General features: G+C 36.3%; 1 protein-coding gene and 1 non-coding gene across 5 annotated transcripts in view; one reads left to right on the top strand and one right to left on the bottom strand.

The window, feature by feature from the left end:
- Positions 1–1605: 1605 nt before the first annotated feature.
- TFCP2 (transcription factor CP2) overlaps positions 1606–21341 on the top strand; it is a 46646-nt gene continuing 26910 nt past the window's right edge. For 2 of the 4 annotated variants that reach the window (XM_011000981.3, XM_011000980.3), the window contains exon 1: positions 1606–2448. In XM_011000981.3, the coding sequence (XP_010999283.1) occupies positions 2327–2448 (122 nt within the window). In that variant the 5' untranslated portion in view covers positions 1606–2326. Of the gene's footprint in view, positions 2449–20685; positions 20967–21341 lie in introns of those variants that run through there. The other 2 variants (XM_011000978.3, XM_064490982.1) reach the window with 2 other exon arrangements.
- On the bottom strand, positions 7393–7464 carry TRNAD-AUC (transfer RNA aspartic acid (anticodon AUC)). Its single transcript has one exon. It is a non-coding gene; the product is annotated as a tRNA-Asp (tRNA).

Raw genomic sequence — 21341 nt, 5'->3', positions numbered from 1 at the left:
CCTAGTCTTAACAGAGAAACAGAAATGGGCTAGTGGGAGACTGGAGCTAACATTTACTGAATAATTACTATTTATGTGGCATCTTGGTAGTTCTTTCAATCCTCACAACAATTTTAGTAGGAGCTATTATTTTCACTAATTTAAGGATTAATGCTGAGGCCCAGAAATGTAAAGTTACTTGCCCAAGATTATGCATCTAGTGGTGCTGTTGTTCAAACAAGGCTTGGTTTTACCTAATTGGTGTTTAAAAATACTCTGGATACAAGGCTTGTTTATAAAGGATTTTGATTATGACATTTCTCTTTTGGTCTCTGAGCCCAAGACCCATTCCTTTACCCACATGCACAAGTTTTGAGATAAAATTGGCTCAAGGGGAAAAGAAATGACTTGAATGTCTTGATATTGAATGTCTAGGGAATGAACCGAGACTTGGATGCCTCACTTACTAAGGTAAGAAGATGGATAAGCCAGAACCCTTAAAGAGATAAGACCCTGGCTGAAACTGGGGATGTGTTGTCAACTTCATGTTAACCTTTTTCCTTTTCTTTTGTAATTCAATAGGCATTTTTAAAAAGTCCTATTGAATGCAGGAACCATATTAGGAGATGCTTAGAACACAAGCCTAACAAATACTCATTCTCTATTCTTTAGGAGCTCATAGTCTAGGGAAAAGGGAACTATCTATTTATATCTAGCTAGCTAGCTAGCTATTTCAAGACACTGTAAAAATTAAATAACGGAATGCAAAAATGAAACACATATAGGCAATGTCCTGTAGCGGAAAATGTCAGGGTTTGTAATAGGCTCTGAAGTTGGCAGTCTAGTTTAACCAATTTAAGCACTTAGCCTTCTCTCCTTATTGGTAAAATTAAGGCTATTAATATTTGTCTTTAGAATTGTAATTCTAGTTACAATTGTTTTGAGGATTGCTGATAATGTAACAAAGTTCCTTGTATATAGCTGATGCTAAATAAACAACTGACATTATTATTTAACCCTCAAAGGAGGAAGATAGAGCAGGTACGTTTATCCCTATTTTTCAAATATGAGAAAGCTAAATCTCAGTAAGATTACACGATTATTCTGGTCACCAAGCTAGTAAGTGAAGAAGCCAGCACAAATCCCGATCTTCAGACCACCACCTTTTAAAAACCGCATCACTTTCACCTATCTCATGCTTTCCTATTCAAAAGCATTAGGGAAAATGCGAAAGATAAACACTATCAAGGGAAGTAGGACTTAAATTGAGTCTTGACCTCCCGAGAGGTTAGTTTAAGGAGAGGGTATTCCAGGAGCAAAGAACCGCGTGTTAAGAGCGTTTGGGTAACAGTCAAGAGTCAACCAGAGCTGGGTGTGGGTTCAGTAAGACTAGAGCAAAGGCTCCAACCACGCCTCAGTGTGCCGAGTTAATACTTAGCAGGCGCCCGAAAACAGGCTGCTCCAAGAAGGGCCGTTTAAACCGGCCACCTGACGCACGCCGGGTCCTCTTACAGATAGCCCAGCCCATCTCCGGGGGCGGGGAGCCGTGGCGAAGCTAGCCAATCATCACTGCCGAGGCCGGTGAAGCCTTTCTTCATTGGTAAACCTCAGGGTAACGTCACGTTCGCCGGATCGGCGAAGGAAGAGGGCTCCATGATTGGCTGGCGCCGTGGCCCCGGGCGGTGGAGGAACCTGGCGAGTCTGGGTTTTAAACCCGTGCTGGGCTTTCTCCATCCATGTTTCGAGGCCATGGGGAGCTGCAGAGGGCTGAGAGTCGGCTCAGCGCAAACCCGGATTTGGTTCTAAGAGCCGTGTAGTTTAGAAGGGGTGGCCGGAAGTGATCTTGGGCTGACCGGAAGTGAGGCCTGGCGGGGAAAGAGCGGATCCTGGGAGGGAGGGGGCTTCCAGCAGAAAGGGGCGGGGGGAAAAGGTGCGAAAGCGGCGTGGAAGCGCGGGGTAGGCAGCCGGTAGCTGCTACTGGTCTGTTTGGAAAGCAGCGAGTGACCACCAGGAGCACAAGGGGAGAGCCCAAAGCGTGGGAGTGCGAGGAGTCCAGGGTTGTCTCTGGGCAGTCTGGAAGAGTTAAGCCAAACGGCCCTCGCGCGGCTACGGAGAGCTGGGGGGAGGGATTTTGGAAGTCAGAGCAGACAAGAGCGAGGATCTAAGGGTGCGGGAGCTTAGTTGTGTGGGCAGTGCGGGTCGGGCTTGAGGGTGGCTGGTGGATACTGCTTGGGAGACCTTGGTTTGGAGTTTTCTACAGTCTTGCAGTCTTACCCACGTTGGGTAGAATCACACTGCTCGCCTTTGTACAAGAAACGGTGTCTCCTGAGGCAAGGAAGGAGCCAGGATGGCCTGGGCTCTGAAGCTGCCTCTGGCCGATGAGGTGATTGAATCCGGGCTGGTGCAGGACTTTGATGCTAGTCTGTCCGGGATCGGCCAGGAACTGGGTGCTGGTGCCTATAGCATGAGGTGAGTGAGATTTTCCCAGCCCCTGCACCTTATGAATAACAAAGGCAGGATAGAGAATGGTGGGGGCGGAGAGGTGTATAGGGTTAGAGAAGCTCTCAGCGGTTAAGGAAAAGGAACTTATTTCTTTTGCTGTTTTAAATAGTGAGTATTGTAGTATAAATGGAAAAAGAGATTGTAGGCAGGGTCAAGAAGAACGGTTCTTGATTAGCAACCAGATAAAGGCTGAGAGTCTGTTGTGCCAGCGTGGGTGACTTGGAGACTGTCGGTTTGTGTGTGTGTGTGTGTGGGCGGGGTGGGAGGGGATAGGTTGCACTGGACTTACGTGAAGAAGAGGCCACATTGAACGTGAGTGAGACGTCTAGTGAGTTGGGGCTTAATGATGAATATTGGTTGACTGCTTGTTGGCAGGAAATTTGTGACCTTAGTGAAGAAGTCCACACACCAGTATCTTAATTTGCTTTAAGGCTTTACACAATTCTAGGATTTCTGACTTTTGAAACATAAACTGTGAAATGAAAAAGTGTCAAAAAGAACTTTTAGATGCTTCTAGACCTTCATGTATCAAGCCAAATGTTGGTAATAAATAAATAAATAAATATCTCCTTTCAAAGCAATATAACCTCCCATGTAATTTATTTGCATTCATTAGCTACTTTATTCCCCAGTATAGTTTGTTTTATTTGTAAGATATGCAAGAACCATGTCTGGAAATGTTGAAACATCTGCATCCTAATGTTCGGTGGAAAATAATTGGATTTCCAAATGCATTATAAGGCTTAATCTAAATAAGTCAGAGACTTTAGAACTTAGCACTTTAATTAGGTTTATGAGTTTATAGGGAAAAGATGCCTTTTATGGGGAAAGTAGACAAATTTTGCATTCTGATAGTGAGATCCTCTTGAGAGTTATAAAAGTAAACTTCCTTTCTTTAACCCTGCTAAGCCAAAGTGGACTTTACTCATTGAAGTAAAATTATGAGTTAGAACTTAATACTTAATCTTCAGGAATCTTTGCTTACAGTTAGAATAATAAAAGCTATCCTTGAATACAGACTTTAGTGATTTTCAGGAAAATTTGAGTTCTATCATGCAATGCTCTTAGTCTTGAGAAATTTAACTCTTAATTTTGTCTGTCCTTGTTTACATAAGTCTTACTATAAAAATAGAGATTAACTTGGTCTGAAAGTAAATATCCTGACCATGAGCTTTATGTCAGTATCTGATACAATATTTGATGATTTATGCTGTTGTTCATGTAATGATTACCAAGCGCAAAAAGTTTAGTTTTGTCTAGGTTATCAGAGTTTAGGATAGAGATAATGAACTATAACTGTACTTGTTATAAAAATAGTTTAACATCATCAACAAACACTTGGGCATCTACTGTGTGCTCTCTCTATCATGGGAGAGATTGCTTATTACATTTATGAGTGATTTCCTATTCATACCCTGAGTGGTCCTCACAGGTATTAGTAGAATGCCTTGCATATTTACACATTTAGAATTTTTTTTCCTTCATCAAATCCACAAGAGTTTTCAAACATCACTTTATGTTTTCCCAAGAGCACAATGTACAAAAATTTTACGTAGTGTTTTCTTTTCATGCATTTTGCTGTTGTCATAATTCTCTTGTCTCTTACACATTTTTGGGGGGGGAGATAATTAGTTTTATTTATTTATTATTTTTTAATGAGTATTTTTTTAATAGAGGTACTGGGGATTGAACCCAGGACCTCGTGCATACTAAGCACACACTCTACCGCTGAACAATACCCTCCGCCTCTCTTATACACATTTAATCATTTGCATTAGTTTGTGTTAATTAGATATTAATTCTCAAATTTAGTATCTATGAAAGTCATCTTATAAGTTCTTATAAAAAATAGTTTCCATAGTCTCATCTTTGGTGGTTATCTGGGGTACAGGCCAGAAATCTGATTTTTTAAAAATAAGTTCTTAGATAATTTTGTTGCACATAGTCCAGGAACCACATTTTGAGGAACACTGACTGGTGGAGTTTTTATACTCAAAGACAATGATTCTTTGCTTTTCCTGTTTGTCCTTTTAACTAGACCTGTGATCACTTTTCCTACAGCTTTATTAGGGAAGATATTCTCTTTGACAAGTGATTTTTTTTTGTAAAATATTTTCCCTTACGTATTTGTTTTACCATAATTTGCTTATCTCTACTGCATCTTATAATAGTTTTGCTTTTATAAATCTTTTGGTTTACATTTTATAAAGATTTACCTTAGCTGGATTTCTGTTTTTGATTATTGATCTGCCATTGTATTCAGTTATTATTCTTTTCATAAGTGGTCCTTTAATAGTGTCCTTATTTTTTTCTTTACATTTTAATACATGGCACAAACTTTATAGTTTGAAAAAAAGAAATTCCCTGAAAATGTGCTGAGTGGAAGAAGCCAGTCACAAAAATACTGCATAACATGGTTCTAATTCTATGAAATATCCAGAATAGGCAAATCTATAGAGAAAGAAAGTAGATTAGTGGTTGACTAGAGCTGTGGGTGAGGAGGGAATGGGAAATGGCTGCTGATGGGTACTGGGTGTTTTTTTTGGCAGGAGTGTGATAAAAATGTTTTTAAATTGTGGCGATGATTACATAACTCTGACTACAGTAAAAAATTGTACACTTTAAATGGGTGAATTGTATGGTATATGAATTGTACCTCAATAAAGCTGTTATGAAAAAGGAGATTAATTTTTTGTTTTGTTTTTAAAAATGTTCCCTTTCATTTTTTAAAGTTGAGGTGGAATTCATATTACATCATATTAAACATATTAAAGGAAACAATTCAGTGACATTTAGTATGTTCACAATGTTGTGCAACCACCACCTCTATCTAGTTCCACAACATTGTCATCACCCCAAAAGGAAACCTTGTACTTTTCAAACAGTTGCTCCCCATTTCCCAGCTCCCTTCTATCCTTGGTAACCATTAATATGAGTTCTGTCTATGGATTTACCTGTTCTGGATCTCGCATAAGTGGAATCATACAATGTGTGACCTTTTGTGTCCAGTTTCTTTCACTCAACATAATGTTTTCAGGGTTCATCTGTATTGTAGCATTTATCAGTACTTTAATAATTCATTCCTTTCTATGGCTAAATAATATGCCATTGTATGTATATATCACAATTTGTTTATCCATTCATCTATTGATGGACATTTTGGTTTTCTCCACCTTTTGACTATTATGGGTAATGCTAACAGCATTATGTTTATAAAGGAAATGTTTATAAACATTTGTGTACAAATTCAGGTGTAGACATTTTTTATTGAAGTATAATTGACATAATTTACTAGTTTTAGGTGGACAGTATGATTGGATATTTGTATATATTATGAAATGATCACCACAATAAGTGTAGTTAATATCCATCACCAAATGTAGTTACAAAATTTCTTTTTTTCTTGTGATGTGAACTTTTAAGGTTTAGTCTCTTAGCAACTATAAAATATGCAATACAGTATTGTTAACTCCAGTCACCATGCTGTACTAGACATATGTTTTCATTTCCCTTGGATATATACTTAGGATTAGAATTGTTGAGCCATTTGGTAATTCTATACTTAACCTTCTTTTTTTCTGTAATTTAAAATGTATTTTTTTAGAGCAGTTTTAGATTCACAGCAATATTGAGAGGAAGGTATAGAAATTTCCCATAAATTTCCAGCCTCTATGACACATGCATAGCCTCTCCTAGTATCAACATCTCCCATCAGAATGGTGCACACTCTGTACCTACATTGATGAACCTACATTGACACATCATAATTTCCCCAAGTCCATAGTTTACCTTAGGATTCACTCTTGGTGTTGAATGTCCTATAGGTTTGAACAAATAGATAATGACATGTATCCATCTTTGCAGTATCATACAGTGTATCTTGACTGCCCTAGAAATCCTCTGTGCTCTGCCTATTCACTCCCCCACTCTTGCTCCAACCCCTTGCAACCTTTGATCTTTTTCCTGTCTCCATAGTCTTGCCTTTTGCAGAATGTCATATAAATGGAATCACACAATGTGTAGTCCATTTCACATTGTCTTCTTTCACTTAGTTATATGCATTTAACATTCCTCCATGTCTGTTGATGGCTTGATAGCTCACTTCTCTTAAGCACTGAATAGTATCTCATTGTATGCACCACAGTTTATCCCTTCACCTAATGGCATCTTAGTTGCTTCCAAGTTTTGGCAGTTATGAATAAAGCTGTTAAAAACATCTGTGTGCAGGTTTTTGTGTGGAGATAGTTTTCATCTTCTTTGGGTAAGTACAAGGGATGTCGTCATTGCTCCCAAGCAATGCCTGAGGGTTCCTGTCTCTCCACATCTTGTCAGCATTTGGAGGTATCATTGTTCTGGATTTTGGCCATTCTAATAGGTTATAATATATGCTTAACTTTCCCAAAAATTGCCAAGCTTTTTGCTCAGCAGCTGAACCACTTTACATTCCCACCATCAATGTACAAGGGTTTATATTTCTCTACATCCTAGCCAACACTTTTTTTTTTAAATTAAAGGCATCCTAGTGAGTGTGCAGTAGTGTCTTATTGTAGTTTTATTTTGCATTTCCTTAATGATCACGATGTTGAACATCTTTTCATGTCTTTGTTGGCCATTTGTGTATCTTTGGAGAGGTGTCTATTCAAGTCCTTTGCTCTGTTTTAAATTGGGTTGTCTTTTTGTTGAGCTGTGAGAGTTCTTTATATATTCTGGTTGCTAGATCATTATCAGCTATGGTTTGCAGATATTTTCTCCCATTCTGCAGGTTGTCTTCACATTCTTGATTATGTCCTTTCATTCATAAAGTGTTTAATTTTGATAAAGTCCAATTCTTTTTATAAAAAATATTTTATTTAGGTATTTATTTTTTGAGGGGGGAGGTAATCAGGTTTACTTATTTATTTATTTACTTGATGGAGATACTGGGGATTGAACTCAGGACCTCATGCATGATAAGCATGCTCTCTACCACTGAGCTATACACCCGCGCCTCCAATTTATTCTTTTTGTTGCTCGTGCTTTTGGTGTCAGCTCTAAGAATCTATTGCCAAATCCAAGGTTTTGAAGATTTACCCTATGGTTTCTTTTAAGAGCTTATATTTTAAGGTTTTATGTTTGGGTCATTGATCCATTTTGAGTTAATTTTTGTGACGTAGGGATCCAGATTTACTTGTTTGCACGTGGATATCCAGTTGTCCCAACTATTTGTTCATTCTTTTCCCAATGAATGTTCTTTACACCCTTATTGAAAATCAAGAGGCCATAGATGTAAAGGTTAATTTGTGGACTCTTAGTTCTGTTCCATTGATTGATATGTCTGTTTTACCAGTACCACACTGTTGTTGTCATTTTTAAATTTATTATTTAAAGTAAAATTTTTTAATGGAGGTACTGGGGATTGAACCCAGGACCTTGTGCATGTTAAGCATGTGCTCTACCACTCATCTATACCCACCCCCAGTACCACACTGTTTTGATTACTGTAGTTTTGTAATATGTTCTGAAATTGGGAAATATGGTTTTTCTTACTTTGTTTTTCTTTTTTATTATTGTTTTTGCTATTCAGGATCCCTTGTAGTTCCATACAGAGCTGAAGATAAGCTTTTCTGTTTCTGCAAAATAGGCCACTGGAATTTTGATAGGGATTTCAGTGAATCTGTAAATAGTTTTGGGAGTATTACCATCTTAACAATATTGGGTTTATCAACCCATGAACATGGGATGTCTTTCCATTTATTTAGGTCATCTTTAATTTCTTTAAGCAATGTTTTGTAGTTTTCAACGTATGAGTCTTTCACATCCTTGGTTAAATTTATGCCTACATATTTTATTCTTTTGGATGCTATTAGGACTGCTGTTTTTCATTTATAATAATGTCTTCAAGTTTTTACTCAGAGGTGCTTTTTGTTTTGTTTTTTTTTTTCTGTGAAAGGGTGTTAAATTTTGTCCAGTGCCTTTTCTACTGAGATGATCATGTGGGGATTACACTGATTGATTTCCTTTTCTGGACCATCCTTACATGCCTGGGATAAATCCCACTTGGTCATAGTTTATAATTCTAATGTACTATTGGATTTGGTTTGCTGGTATTTTGTTAAGGATTTTTGTGTCTTTATTCATAAGTGATATTGGTCTGTAGTGTTTTTGTATCTTTTTTTTTGGCTTTGGTATCAGGATAATGCTGGCTTCAGAATGTTAGGAAGTATCCCTTTTCTTCTCTGTCTCTGTCTCTCTCTCTCTTTTTTTTTTTTTGGAAGAGTTTGAGTAAGATTTTTGTTAATTCTTTAAATACTTGGGAGAATTCACCAATGAAGTCATCTGGTCCTAGACTTTTCATTGTTGAGAGGTTTTTGATTATTGATTCCATCTCTTGTTACTAGGTCCATTGAATTTTTTTTTTTTTTTAATATCTTCTTGAGTCAGTTTTGGTACTTTGTGTGTCTCTAGAAACTTGTTTAATATAACTTATCTAATTTTTGTGTATATAATTGTTCATAGTATTCTCATATAATCCTTTCATTTCTCTAAGATTGGTAATTATATCCCACTCTCACTTTTTATTTATTTGTATCTTTGCTCTTTTTCCCTTGGACATTATAGCCAAAAGTTTTTCAATTTTGTTAATCTTTTTAAAGAACTGACTTTGGGTTTTGATTCTCTACTAATTTTTTATTCTCTATTTCATGTTTCTCTGCTTATCTTTATTAATTCCTTCTTTATGCTAATTTTACATTAGTTTGCTCTTTTTCTAGTCCTGTAAGATATAAAGTTAGATTATTTGATTTGAGGTCTTTCTTCCTTTTTATGTGGGCATTTGCAACTATAAATTTCCCCTTAAGTACTGCTTTCATTGTGTCCCATAAGTTTTGGTATGTTGCAATTTCATTTTCATTTGTCTCAAAGTATTTTTTAATTTCCCTAGTGATTTCTTCTTTTGCTCATTGGTTGTTTAAGAGTGTGTTAATTTCCATGCATTTACTAGTTTTCCAGTTTTCCTTACTTTATTGATCTCTAGCTTCCTTCCATTGTGGTCAGAGAAGATAGTTTGTATGATTTTGATCTTTTTAAATTTATTGAGAATAAGTTTATGGCCTAACATGTGGTTTATCCTAGAGAATGTTTTATGTGTACTTGTGTGAGAAAATTATATATTTTACTGTTGTTCGGTGGAGTGTTCTGTACGTGTTTGTTAGGTCTAGTTGGTTTATAGTGTTGTTCATATCCTCTAGTACCTTATTGATCTTCTGTCTAGATGTCCCACTAGTTATTTAAAGTAGGGTATTGAAGTCACCAACAGTAGAAATGTCTTTATCTCTTCAATTCTGTTAGTGTTTTAGATTCTTATATTCTTATATTTGGAGGCTCTGTTGTTTGTGTGTGTACATGTTTGTAGTTAATATACCTGCTTGATAGATTGGCCTTTTACATCAGTATAAAATGTCCTTCTTTGTGTCTCTTGTAACAAGTTTTGAATTAAGTTCTGTTTTGTCTGATATTTGTATAGTTGTTCCACCTCTCTTTAGGTTACTTTTTGTATGGAATATCCTCTTTCATTCTTTTGTTTTTACCCTATTATGTGTTGTATCTAAAGTGAGTCTTGTTAGCAGCATGTGGTTGGCCTTTTTCTTTCATCTTTTCTGCCAATCTGTCTTTAATAGTCCGTTTGTTCTTAGAGTGATTAGTGATAATGAAGGACTTATTTCTGCCATTGTGCTATTTGTTTTCTGTATGTCATACCTTTTTGTTGTTCCTCAGTTCCTCCAGTATGCCTTCTTTTGTGTTTGATCTTTTTTCTATTGTACCATTTTGATTTCCTCTTCATTTCCTTTTTTGTATATTTTAAAAGTTATTTTCTTAGTGGTTACTGTGGGTATTACAATTAATATCCTGAGTTTATAGCAGTCTAATTTGAATTGATGCCAACTTAGCTTCAAGAGTGTACATTAAACTAAACTTACTGTGGTGATCATTTTGTAATATATATGAATATCAAATCATTATGTTTTACACCTGAAACTAATATAAATGTCAATTATATATCAATTAATAAAAAGAACATATATTAATTCTCTTCCTGTCCAACTCCATTTCTCCTCTTTATGTTGTTATTGTCACAAATTACATTTTTTGTCACAAATTACATCTTTATGCATTGTGTGCCCATTACTGTAGATTTGTAATTATTGTTTTATGCATTTGTCTTTTAATCATATAGGAAACAAAAAGGAGTTACCTACCAAAAATACAATATACTACCCTATATATTTATCTATGTAACCTTTGTAATGATCTTTATTTCTTTGTATGACTTTGAGTTACTACCTAGTATTCTTTCATTTCAGCCTTTCCCTTTCAATTCCCTTTAGCATTTCTTGTAGGGCAGGTCATGGAGTGATGAACTACCTTAGCTTTTGTTGAGGAATGTCTTGATTTCGCCTGCATTTTAGAATTCTTAGTTAATAGTTTTTACCTTCAGCACTTTAAATATATCATCCCTTGTCTTCTGGTCTCCATGGTTTCTGATGAGATATTTGTTGTTTATCTCATTGAGGGTCCCTCATATGTTACGAGTTAGTTCCTTTCTGCTGCTTTGAATATTCTTTCATTGTCTTTGTTTTTCAACAGTTTGAATATAATGTATCTTGATGTAGAACTCTCTGGATTTGTCCTGTTGAAGTTTGTTGAGCTTCTTGGATGTGTAGATTCTTATCTTTAACTACTTTGGACTGTTCTGATGGTTATTTCTTAAAAAAAATTTTTTTTGCCTTTTCCTCTCCCTCTTCTTCTGGGAAGAGAATATGTATGTTGGTACATTTGGTGGTGTGCCATAAGCCCCTTTAGCCTCTGTTCATTCTTCTTTTTTTCTTTGTGCTCCTCAGCCTGAGTAATTTCACTTGTCTTGTCTTCAAGTTCACTGATTCTTTTTTCAGCTTGGTCAGATTGATGTTGAACCCCTCTAGTGAATTTTTAATTCCAGCTACTGTACTTTTTTGTCCAGAATGTGTTTGATTCCTTTTAATACTTTCTTTCTATTGGTATTCCATACTTGTTCATACATTGTTGTTCTTATTTCCTTTAGTTATTTGTCCATGTTTTCCTTCAGCTCTTTGAGCATAGGAAAAACAGTTAAATTATTGTCTAGTAAGTCTAGCATCTGGGCTTGCTTAGGGATGGTTTCTGTAAATTTGCTTTTTCCTGTGACTGGGCCATACTTCCCTGTGTCTTTGTATGCTTTGTAATTTTCAATTTTTAATTGAAGTATAGTTGATTTACAGTATTGTGTTAGTTTTAGGTGTATGGCAAAGTGATTCAGTCTTTTTTTTTTTTTTTTTTTCCAGATTATTTTCCATTATAGTTTATTACAAAATATTGAATATAGTTTCCTGTGTTATACACTAAATCCTTGTTGCTTATCTCTTTTATGTATAGTAGTTTGTATTTGTTAATCCCATGCTCCTAATTTATCCTATCTCCCCTTTCCTCTTCAGTAACCATAAATTGGTTTTCTCTATCTGAGTTTGTTTCTGCTTTGTATAGAAGTTTGTTTGTATTTTTTTTAGATACCACATATAAATAGTATCATATAATATTTGTCTTTCTCTGTCTGACTTCCTTCACTTAGTATAATATTCTCTAGGTCCATCTATGTTGCTGCAAATGGCAATATTCCATTCTTTTCTATGGCCAACTAATATTCCATTGTATATATACACATCAGATGTTCTTAAACCAGTCATCTGTTGATGGGTGCTTGGGTTGTTTCCATGTCTTGTCTACTGTAAATAGTGCTGCTGTGAACACCAGGGTACATATTTCTTTTCGAGTTAGAGTTTTTGTCTTTTCTGGATATATGCCCGGGAGTGGAATTGATGGATCATATGGTAGCTCTGTGTTTTAGTTTCTTGAGGGGACCTCCATACTGTTTTCCATAGTGGCTGCACCAATTTACCTTCCCACCATGAGTGTAGGAGGGTTCCCTTTTCTCCACACCCTGTCCAACATTTATCATTTGTGGACTTTTTAATGATGGCCATTCTGACTGGTGTGAGATGGTATCTCATTGTAGTTTTTATTTGCATTTATCTGATAATTTGCAATATTGAGCATTTTTTCATGTGCCTATTGGCCATTTGATGTCTTCATTGGAGAATTGCTATTTGTAGACTTTTTGATGATAGCCATTCTGGCTGGTGTGAGGTGATACCTCATTGTGGTTTTGATTTGCATTTCTCTAATAATTTCTCTAAAAATGTTGAGCATTTTTACCATATGCCTGTATGCTTTGTAATGTTTTGTTGACAACTGGACATTTTGAGTATTGTAATGTGGTAACTCTGGAAATCAGATTCTACTTCCTCCTTAGAGATTACTGTTGTTACTTGATCAAAGCTGCAGTTGTCTATTTGTTTAGTGACTTTTCCAAACTAATTTTGCAAAGAGTATATTCCTTGCTGTATATTAAGTCTCTTCTGTTAACTGCACCCTGTAGTGACTTGACAAAAATCTCCTTAAATGCCTGCATTCAATAAGAAAAGAAAAGGAAAAAAAGAGAGTATTCTGTTTATTTAAATTTCCTTGTCTCACTCTGCTAGGGAAAACACTTTAGCCATGGGGGTTAAAATGGTGGCCAGCCTCTACCAGCTCCTCAGCAATCAAAAGCAGTGATCAAGACACGTAATCTTGATTTTTGGAGAACAAGATCCCTATTACCCACCATCGCATCAGCAAGCTGTAGCAGGATCCTGGGTTATTGTCCTCAGTGCTGCCTGCCATGGGACTGGGAGCTGGAGCATGATCGATGCTATGCCAAATGCTGAAATTAAAATTTACCAGCCTCTTTCTTCATCAAGCACTCCCTTAGATGCTGAAAGTTTTGGACTAGATTCCAGAGTTTCAAAATAGTTGCTTCAAGTATTTCTTGCCAGCTCAATAGTTGCTTTGGTGAAAGGACCAATTCCCAGTGCTTCCTTCTCTGCTATCTTACATGACCTCTGTCCTTAATCTACAATAGCTTTTTAATTGTTCCAATCCTGCTTCTAACTCTGCATTCACCACCCCCCGCCCAGTCTATTCTATACACAGAAAACTTTGTGTGTGTATTTTGTTCATTTTAGTAAAAAATAATTTCGAACTTGCGGAAGATTTGCAGAAATAGTCCAAAGGATTTATGCATACCTCTCACCCAGATTCCTTAAATGTTAGCATTTTACTAAATTTACTTTATCTTTCTCCTTATCTCTCTTCACATACCTAGAATTATTTTTTTCTGAGCTAAATGTTCAGGAGTAAGTTGCAGATGTGATGTACTAAAGTGTATCTTTTTTTGAAACAAGAAATTCTCCTACATAATCATAGTATGATAATCAAAATCAGGAACTCAACACTGACACAATACTGTTATCTAATCTGTGGAACTTATTCACACTTTCCAACTATCCCAATAATGTCCTTTATAGCAGAAGAATATCCACAATCAGGTGTTGACTCAGTTGTCATGTTCTCTTGTCTCCTTTAGTCTACAACAGTTCCTGAGTCTGTCTTTGTATTTTTATGACGTTGACAATTTAATGAGTACAGGCCAGTTATTTTGTAGTATATCCCTCAATTTGGGCTTGTCATTTCCTCATGATTAGATACAGTTTATGCACTTTGGGTTGTAGTGCCTAAAAAGTGATGCTGAGGTCTTCCCTGTGTATCATATTAGGATGCAAATGCTATTGATGGGTTCCATTACTGGCAGTGTTAACTTTGGCCATTTAGTGAAGGTGGTGTGTGCCAATTTTATCCATTTTAAATTTATTATTTTGTCATTTGTAATTAATAAATATCTTGTGGGGAGATACTTTGAGACTATGTAAATATCCAATTAGTTTTCAAACTTCTACCTATCAATTTTAGCACTCATTGGTGATTCTTGCTCTAATAAGTTATTATTATAATGATTGCTAAATGATGATTTTCTAATTATGTCTTTCCTTCTAAATTTGTTAATTGGCTTTCTCCTGTAAGAAGGAGCTTTTCCTTATTTATTTTTATCAACGTAGCCTCATAGATTCTTACTTTATTCAATAGATTGTCATCTTTTACTATCACTGTATATTTTGATCAGCTCCAGATTTGGTCAGAGGAACTCCTTCAGGTCCACACAGAAGCCTTTTAAAATTAAGGTCTTGTTAATGCCTATTTTCTTGGCATAACTATTAATTGCACTCTCCTTCACTCACCAAAGTGTCCCTGTTTGAGTGATAAATTACATGATTATCTTACTTAAAATGTAGATCAGATCATATTACTTTTCTCCTGAAAACTCTCCGGTGATTTTGTATCTCACTTTGAATAAGCGCTTTAGTTTTGGCATTGATCCACATGGGGTGCCCCTGTGACCAGCTTGTCTGTATCTACTCTCCTCATTGCTTACGGACCCCAGCCACCTCTAGGCTTTTTACAATTCTTCAAATGCGATGCACACTCCTACCGCAGGGCCTTTACATTTGCTGTAACTCTAACTGAGATTGTCTTCTACATTCCTCACTGCCTGTAGGTTTCTGCCTCGATGTCGCTTTATCAGAGAGGCCTCCTCTAACCACCTTCACATAAAACAGCAAGCACCTGCTTCCTGTCAGCAGCACTCTGCCTCTCTACTCTTCCTCTTCCCCCCACCCCCGCGTCTGTGTTATTCATTTGTTGGCCTCTTTCCCCAACTAGAATTAATGCTTCTTAAAGGCAGAGCATTGTTTTGTTTTCTGCTGTACCTCTAGTACGTAAGAAGAGTGCCTAATAATAGTTTGTGCTGATTTGTTGAGTGGGTGAACTGAACTCACTCTCACTCTATTTTGTTTCAAAGGCAAGTAGTATAGCAGTTTCTGAGACAACTGTTTCTCTCCATCAACCCTGATTTTTTTCTCTTCTTTGTTGTTTCTTTTTTGCTTTGCTACTTGTTCAGTACCGTTTTTTTTTTCACTTTTTCCCCCTTCAGTTACCACCTATCCATCTCCCAAATTGTCATCTCTTTGTCTTAGAGTTGGTCAGTTGTTACTAATTGTTCCTTTACTTTCCCTTTCATGCTGCATCTCTTATGATAGACAGTGTATTTAGATGAAATTCCTCTCTGCGACAAAGTTTATCCACTACTTTTTAGAAAATAACATCACTGTAAAAATATAAAGAAATGAATAAGAATGTTTAACTCCAAATTCAGAATACTGTTACCTCTGGGAGTTGAAGGGGGTTATAATTGAGGAAGTATACAGAGGGCTTTAACTGTTAATGCTTTATTTCTTTAACTGAGTGGAGTATACACAGGTATTTTTTATACTTTTTTTTTTTGCCTTTTTATATGTCTGAAATACTGCATAATAAATTTAAGGAAAAAAGTCTCTACTGTGTAATCTGTTACTGGCTAGCTTTCCTCATCTTTTTGATGTGTCCTATCACATTAGCTTTTTTTTTTTTTTTTTTGACTGAAGCTCTATAGATTTTTCTTCACTTTCTTAGTTTGCTTGCCGTCTTAGAAGTCTTAGGGAAGATGACCTACAATCCGATAATGTTGCTATTCCTTACTTATCGTACTTTGTTACTGTTTTCTTTTTTCTACCTCCTATCTTGCCCTCATTCTTTTTTTTTTTAAACATTTTTTATTGATTTATAATCATTTTACAATGGTGTGTCAAATTCCAGTGTTCAGCACAATTTTTCAGTCAACCCTCATTCTTTATGTGCCTTGTTCACAGTAGTTTACAATTGTAGCTGATAGTTGACTCCCAGTATGAGTCATCAGGCTAATATCGGCAGAAAAATTAATTTAGGACTTTGGATACACATATTGGTGTTCTGATTTTCCTTTCACCACTAATTCGTGTTTGGTATGCACAGCAAGTCCAGGTTGATTCACTTAGTCATCACTAAGCAGAGTTTTATTCACCCATTCAACAAATATTTGAGTGCCACCTATGTGCTAGGTTTTGTACAGCTTGATTGTATAGCTTTGAGTCTTTATCATACACTCCCATATACAGGTGCTGTGTCTGGTGCTGTAGCGGCTGAACGACAAGTTAGATAGATTCTTCTCTATTTGTTTACAATTTGGTAAAGACTTCTCTCTCCCTATCTATCTATCTATCTGTCTGTCTGTCTAAATAAATATAAATAAATAAATAAATATGTATGTGTGTGTGTGTGTATGATGCAGGTTAGAAATTGACATACTAAAAACACTTACAGATAAAATGCTATAGGAGTTCAGAACATAGAAATACTACTTCTACCTCCTGAAGGTGGTATCTGAAAGAAGAGTAAGCTTTGACCAAGCAAAGATAGAGAAAATATTCCAGGCAGAGGAACTGTAGGAATAATGGAATTGCTGGGTTATGAACTTTGTACATCTTCATCCAAAATAATACTAAATTGTTTTTCCTAGTATACTTGGAGTTTAAGTGTTTTGGTTATTCTACATCCTAGCCAACATTTTATTTAGTCAGTGTTTTAAGTTTTGTCAGTTTACTGGGTGTGGGTTTTATTGTGGTTTAAATTTGCATTTTCCTGATTTCTTATGAGTCTGAACAGTTTCTCGTATGTTACTACATTATTCATGTTGTCTCCTGAGAAGTAAGTACTCAAGATTTTTTGTGGGGGGTTGGTCTTTTTCATATTTATAGAACTTTAAAATGTATTTTGGATCCTCATCTTTTGTCATTTATGTGTTTAGCTGGTATCTTCTCCCAGTTTATGGCTTGTCATTTCACTTTATGTGTCATTCGTTCCAAAGTTCTTAATTTAGTGTGTAATAATTTATCAATCTTTTCCTTCATTGTATGTGATTTTAATGTCTAAGAAATTCTTCCCTACTCTGAGGTCATAGAGTTATTCTTTCGTATTGTCTTCTTAAAGTTTTACATTTTTGCTTTTCACACCTAAATCTTTAATCCACTTAGAATTGATTTTTTTAAATTGAATTTTGTTTTGGGTATTTTTAAGAATCCAATTTCATTTTCCCCTCTATAGATATCCAATTTTTTCGGCATTGTTTATTGAAAAGCCCATCTTTTCTTTGCCGATTGATAATACCAGCTCTGTCATAGATCAGATTTCTGTATATGTGGGGTCAGTTTATGGGTTCTATATTCTGTTATATAAGTTAATTTGTCTCCTCTGAGTCAATACTTTGAAATAATATTGATATCTGACAGGGTAAATCTCTTTTATCTTTTCCTTCTTCAGGAGTATCTTGGCTATTCTTGGTTTTTGCTAATTGATACAAATTTTAAAATCAACTTGTCAAGTTGAATCTGTTGGGATATTGATTGGGATTGAATCTATAGATCAATTTGGGGGAAATTGACATATTTATGACATTTAGTCTTTAAATCCTTGAACATGATATAACTCTCTTTTAGGTCTTACCTGAATATTTCACAGATTTGTCCCTTTTGTATCCCTACTTTCATTACTGGCTCAGATTCTCATTATTTCTTACCCAGACTGTTACATTAGCTTTGCACTGATCTCCCTGTCTTTACTCTCCTTTTTCCAAGAGGCAGCCTAGCATAGTGAGATCAGGAACCAGATTTAGGAGTTTGAATTCTGGTTCTCTCAGGATTGGACAAGTTACTTAACCTCTGTTGCTTTAATTTAAAGTAGAAATAATAATAATAGTGCCTACTTCATGATGTTCTTATGACAATTAAATGAATTAATATATGTAAAATAATTAGGACAGTGTCAGGCAAACAGTAGAGCTCAATAAATGCTAGCTATTATTATTGCTGTGATTTAAATTCTAGTAGTCTAGCTCCAGAGCCTGCCCTCTTCCTATATTCTGCTGAAAAGGAAATGAACTCAAGATATATTTTGTAAATAAAAATTCATAGGACTTGTTAATGGACATGAAGATAAGGGAAAAATATCAATCCAGGATGCCTTCAGGGGTTCTCGTTTGAGCATTTTGATAAACTGTTCCCCATCCAAAACAAGGGTGGTTGTAGATGGGGAGGGGAGATAGGCTGGGCAGGTTTGGAGGAAGATCAGGCATTGTTTTGGTCCTGGTCCATTTGATATCCCTGGGAGACATCAAAGAGGCAGCGTTAGATAGGTATTTAAATATGGAATCTGAAGTGCAAAATAGAAGTCTGGACCTAATAGATATTTTTGGGAGTCATCAGAATAAGGTGTTATTTAAATGTACGGGAATTAACAAGATCATCTGGGAGTATAGAGGGAGAAGAGCCAAAATCAAGTCCTGAGATTTTATGGAAGAAGAAGGATGTCCACAAGGGAGTTGAGGAGGTGTTACTGGTGAGGTAGAAAGAAAATTAGGAGAGGATATTCAGGAGGCCAGAGAGGAGAGTAGCCAGTGTAGGAGTTACAGCTGTATTGAATGCTGCTGAGAGTCAAAGATGAGCCCAGAGAAGTGACCACTGAGTTTGGCACATGGAAGTCATTGGTGGCATGACAAGCACTTCCTAGGGGGAGTGAAAGCCTAACTGTCATGGTTTGAGGAATGAATCAGAAATGAGGAAATGAAAATCTAAATATATATAGATAATTTCAGTTATGAAAGGTACAAAGGAGTGTAGCAGTAGTTGAAAGGGGATATGGGAAGATTCTTTTTTTTTAAGCCGAGAAATACTCAAACACGAATATATGCTAATGGGTATAATCCAATAGGGGGAGATTGATGGTACATGCATTGGGACAATCAGGGAATAGAGTTCTTGGGAACTGAGAATACATGGATTGTAAGTCTGTGGGTAAGGATTAGCCTTTCCTAGGAGGCGGAACTTTGCCTTCATTGTATCAGGAGCAAAAGAGAAGATGTTTTCATGGGTGGATAGGTTTGTACGTTTGGTTGTGAAAGATGCCTAGAAATACTGTGTGAGAGATTTAACTGGTAAAATTGTATGTGGCGAGGCAATAGCAAGTAACATGGAAATACTCAGGAGCTCTTCACAGGGATGGTAGATAGCTAAGTATTCAGTAAAGATTTGATAATAAATGATAGCATTTTCTGGACTATTCATCCACAAGTATAGCCCAATCATGTGTGCTGAGTAGCCTAATTATAAATAAAAGACCCAGATTTTCTACTGTTACTGTAATCATTTATTTAAACAATATTTATTGAGTACCTACTATGACCAGGCGTTGTTAATATGAGAGTGGCAAGACAAATGAAGTCCTTGTACTATTGGAGCTTGCATTCTTATGGGAGGAGTAGTAAATAGATAGGTAGATAGATAGATAGAAAACATAGATAGTGAACGGAAAGACAGACAAGGAAATTTCAGAAAGAAGTACCACAATGAAAATGTATAGAATCTACTTTAGGGAGCGTGACCAAGAATGTCTCTCTGTAGACGTGACAGAATAGCAGAGGCCTAAATGATGAAAAAAGAACCAGTCAGGCAGAATTTTGGAAATTTAACTTCTGGACAGAGGAATCAATCCTTGCAAAAGCTTTGAGTCCTTTTAGTGAAATCAGTTCATTGATGCTGTAATTCTATTAGTGTGAGTTGCATAGATAGCTGTGTGCAAGTGTGGGAGTGCACCATATTTAGAAATATCTTTGGGGCTCTTAATTACATTTTCCCTCAGGAATGTTTTAAACAGGTGCTGCTTCATGCCAGGCACTGAGTAACAATAAAGAAGCATAAAACTTGGATAAAATTTGTTTACTGTTTCTTCACTGCCTAAAACAGTGCCAGGCACATAAGTGCTCACAAAGTGTTAGATGAATGGATGAGTAAATTTGGATTTATACTTGCAATTTCCTAGCTGTGTAACTGTGGGCAAATTATTTAACATCTCAAATTACTTGATCCTCCATTTCTTCTGGCAAACAAGGATGGGGACACAGTTGCTCCTACCCCACAGTATTCTTATGTAGAGGAGAGCAAGAGTAAGGAGCTACAGTTTGTCAACTGGAACTTTTAAAAAGGGAAAAGAGAGATGAGAAGTGTAATGAAAGATAAGACTGAACAGGTAGGTTGGGTCCAGTTTGGAAGGGCCTAGGGAGCCCTATTGAGGGCTCTACCATGATTTCACTGGGAAGTCACTGAAGCACTGTAAACAGAGTAGTGACATTTTATGTAGATTTATGTTTTTAAAGGTTACTCTGGCTGTAGATTGGAGGATAATGAAAGAAAGCTAGTTTTCCTTCTTGAGAAGAGTTGAAGCTTAGTGAACTGGGTGTCTTCTGCTCTGCATACCCTTAGAAATACAAATTAATTTTCTCATCCATTTGTTTGTCTGTCTTCTGTCTGTCTGTCTGTCTGTCTATCTATCTATCTATCTATCTATCTATCTATCTATCTATCTATCTATCTGCCTGCCTATGAGAGAAAGGTAGCAAATAATAGTTCTGCTTTGATTGCATCACCAGGCCCAACTCAGGACATCTCCACGGAATATGTTGGCTGTTTTAGAAGAAAGGGCCTTCATCAAAGGTGTAGCCTGAAGGAGGAGGAGGAGAAATTTTCATAAGCCTTGCCACTGTGAGCATAAAGGGGAGAGGGATAGCTAAAGCTTTTACCATTTCATAGGACTGATGTTCTGATACTTTTAGGATTTTCCCAAAAGTCATTAGCAGTAAAAGCGTTAATAAACAGAAAAATGTTTGTGTTTGTCTTTCACTGCAGAGAGGAATAGCAGACTAGGGAGATTGTCCAGCTTTGAAGCCAGCTAGGCTTGGTAGTGGGGATAGAATGGGAAAGGCAGAAGAACCCCAAAGGTGGTGAGTGATGCTTGCCAGTGAAGAGGGAGGGAAGTGTAACTGAAAAACAAAAACAAAAACAAATATAAAGGGCTAAGTGTGGTTTCCCTTAGTCACAGGAAAATAAAAACAAAAAACTGCTGTTTTCCCAGATAGG

The sequence above is a fragment of the Camelus dromedarius genome, chromosome 11 (genome assembly GCF_036321535.1).
Source record: "Camelus dromedarius isolate mCamDro1 chromosome 11, mCamDro1.pat, whole genome shotgun sequence".
Classification (NCBI taxonomy): domain Eukaryota; kingdom Metazoa; phylum Chordata; class Mammalia; order Artiodactyla; family Camelidae; genus Camelus; species Camelus dromedarius.
This window is presented reverse-complemented; position numbering and strand designations above follow the sequence as displayed.